This window comes from Carex rostrata, chromosome 15 (assembly GCF_964058835.1).
Source record: "Carex rostrata chromosome 15, lpCarRost1.2, whole genome shotgun sequence".
Lineage (NCBI taxonomy): Eukaryota > Viridiplantae > Streptophyta > Magnoliopsida > Poales > Cyperaceae > Carex > Carex rostrata.
In genome coordinates this window covers 4,428,442-4,431,477 of record NC_135932.1, presented here as the reverse complement: position 1 = coordinate 4,431,477, position 3,036 = coordinate 4,428,442, and the positions used below count along the sequence as shown (strand labels likewise).

Sequence of the window (3,036 nt, the reverse complement as noted above, 5' to 3'; positions counted from 1 at the left end):
TCGTCTCAACCAACGACTGGAGAGTGAGTGTGAGGGAGAAATTAACTGAGAAATTCTCAGAGAGAGGATGCCATCTTTAGGCGCCATTAATCTTCTTCCCATGACAAGCTCTCAGCATGGAATAATTCATAGTCACTTTCTCTTTAATACATGCAGTCAGAAATCGAAATCGGATGCACAATCGATTCGATTTGGTGTGAGGGTCCGTGCAATTTCTCCAAAACCTGAGGATGGTTCCGTAAATGTCGCTTCTCAGAGCGCAGCATCTTCTACCAGCTTTCTATCGGTTCTATGCCCTCTTTTGAAGTTCTTTGGTGTAAACTTCAAACTCTTGCCTGTTCAATTTGAAAGTTAGATTGAAAATTTGCACAAGAGCCCTTAAGTTATAAGATACCCACAGTTTGTCTCCTGATCATTATTTCCAGCATGAAGAGAAACAGACATTTATTGACTTGTGGACATTGAGAAATAATATTAGAAATTTGCCATTATTATAAACTCAACTGGATTCTATGATTTGTCAATGGTCACAATTAGTATTTCAGCCGAGCAGAAAAGTATGGATATTTTCGTACTGATTATCAAATATTGAACTCTTTTATGATCATCTCTTTTCTATAGGGAGGAGATCCATCTGAAGGGCGTAACGAACTAATTGAGGTATTGTGCAAATTTGTTATAAAGTAGAAAGTTAATCCTACAGTAGCACTGCATTTTGAACTATGACTTTTCATTTTCGTTCTGAAAGGTGGCAACTTCGTCAATTTCTAGCCTGGCCAGGTTTCCATGGGGTTCAAGATCTATTAATAGCAGCGCAAATAACCCCATGACAAATGCTCCAAATTTGCAATTGTATGAATTTGGTAATTTCATTCATCAGATTTTTATTATTTTTTGCTTGTATGAGTTTTAGCACATATAGTTCTTTGGAATGCCCTTTGCTAAATAATCATGTTTGGTACTGTTTATTTGATTCAAATACTATGAACAGAGGCATGCCCTTTTTGTAGAAGAGTTAGAGAAGCAATAACAGAACTTGATCTCTCTGCTGAGGTACCAAGACATATTTTTTTTTCCGCCTCATTTCTTTATTATAAATTGAGCAAAAGAAAGATATCAAGACATAGACTTTCCAAAATACATTTAATTTTCAAAATACTTTCAAGTGAACAGGTCTATCCTTGCCCAAAAGGATCTAGAAGACATAGAGACTTTGTTAGAAAAACCGGTGGAAAAGAACAGTATGCATTGATTCTTAATTTCTTTAGTTGATTGTGGTTTTCTCTAAGCCTTGTTTATTTAAGTGATGCTATGCATCTTATTTTTTTTGCAGGTTCCCTTTTCTTATAGACTCGAGCACTGGCATCTCATTGTATGAAAGTGGTATGATGTGGATGCAACCTTTTCCCACTTTTCATCAATTATCATATAAAATTACTAAATTGTAAGCTGTAACTGATATTGTGTAGGAGATATAGTCAAATATTTATTTAAACAATATGGCAATGGAAGAAGTGCCTCCTTTGGGCTCTTGGAAAGGTATCAGTTTGCTTTCTTCTAAGCATTTATTTTAAACATAGTTATAATTAATACGATATATCCTCTAGTTTGTAGCTTGTAGCTGCATAAGTGTATATTAGCTTGAATTTGTGTATTTGAGGTAAGTTGTGATGATTTTTTATCTTTATATTTTTGTAGCACTCTATTGACAGGATGGGTGCCTACACTACTTCGGGCCGGCCGTGGAATGACTTTATGGGATAAAGCTGGGATTGAACCTTCACAAAAGCTCCAACTCTTTTCATATGAAAACAACCCTGTGATTTTTTATCTCACTTTTTATCTGATGAAATTTATAACCATGGTGCTTAAATTAAGCTATTCTTAAGTTTTCTTTGTATTTCTTAGTATGCTAGGATTGTTCGTGAGACACTTTGCGAACTGGAGCTCCCTTATATATTACAAAATGCGGGGATTGGTTCAGCAAATTCTGATTTGCTCTTCAGTCTATCTGGTTCCAGAGAGGTACTGAGACATATTACTTTAAAATTTTAATGGAAAGTCAATACAAATCAAGATTTTGAAGTTTCTTCTTTTGGAAAAGCAAACTGATAAATTGACCTACTCCGTTTTACTGTTTCAGGTGCCTTACCTCGTGGACCCCAACACCGGATTCCAATCAGGAGATTACAAGGCGATTTTATCATACTTGTTTAAAACATATTGTACTGATACCAGTTAGGTGTCTGCATGACAAAACCCATTGAAATTAAAGAAAAAGAAAATGAAGTACAGGAAGGGCTTGATAGATGCTCTGACGAACAGAGCTATAAGCACATTTCTTAGAATAAATAGAGATTTTAATAGAAAGTTGGTACAGAGAATTTATTAGCTATTTATATTTGTTTCCTTCTTTTTAAGATAGATTACTACTTAATCTTGTCATCTGCTCTTTTCACCTAAAGTCCTAAATTATGCGATCAAGGAACAACTTTTAGGCAAATATGAAAGTGTGGTGAGATATCATTAAAAAATAAAAAGGGACCTCTTTCTTGACTCTCTCTCTAGCTTGTTTTTGTTTATAATTCGTATGGAGTTCATAGTTTGTTTTCATATTTATTGTAGTCAATTGAAGGGTAAAATTGTAAAAATAAATATAACTTATTTGTAAGCTTCGAATTTATTTAATTATTAATATTATAGTGATCTTGTAACAAATTTTAGGAAAGATGAATTTGCGCATTTGTTATATTCTCATTAAGTTTGCTTATTCTTTAGAGAAAAGGTTCTGGTCCACTGGTTTTTGTCCACGGTTTGTCCACAACTAACGAATTAATCTACTTCTAACGAATTTTATCCAATTCCTCCGACCTTTCTTTATAAGAAGTTTCCTTTTTTATTTTCCGATCTATTCTCCAGATCTCTTTGACAGCCATCGTTTCGTTAAAGAGGGAAGAGATTTCCGAATAAAGGCATTGTCTCCGACAAAAAGCCATCGTTAACTAACAAATTTTGTCTGGAAAGAGAAATGAATCT

The 3,036-nt window shown here is 34.2% G+C and overlaps 1 protein-coding gene across 1 annotated transcript; it reads left to right on the top strand.

The window, feature by feature from the left end:
• Positions 1-2,415, top strand: LOC144565903 (Thioredoxin family protein). Its single transcript, XM_078315744.1, has 10 exons — positions 1-316; positions 622-660; positions 749-863; positions 992-1,053; positions 1,174-1,241; positions 1,334-1,383; positions 1,470-1,539; positions 1,699-1,819; positions 1,909-2,025; positions 2,144-2,415. The coding sequence occupies exons 1-10, from the start codon at positions 68-70 to the stop codon at positions 2,240-2,242; spliced, it is 990 nt and encodes a 329-aa protein (XP_078171870.1). The 5' UTR covers positions 1-67; the 3' UTR covers positions 2,243-2,415.
• Positions 2,416-3,036: the final 621 nt, after the last annotated feature.

What these genes read in the sequence shown, in the direction of transcription:
- LOC144565903 (XM_078315744.1), top strand. Translation starts at nt 68, where the DNA reads ATGCCATCTTTAGGCGCCATTAATCTTCTTCCCATGACAAGCTCTCAG. An exon ending in CTCTTTTGAAGTTCTTTGGT is followed by an intron (nt 317 to 621) that starts GTAAACTTCAAA and finishes TCTTTTCTATAG; the next exon opens with GGAGGAGATCCATCTGAAGG. An exon ending in TCCTTTGGGCTCTTGGAAAG is followed by an intron (nt 1,540 to 1,698) that starts GTATCAGTTTGC and finishes ATATTTTTGTAG; the next exon opens with CACTCTATTGACAGGATGGG.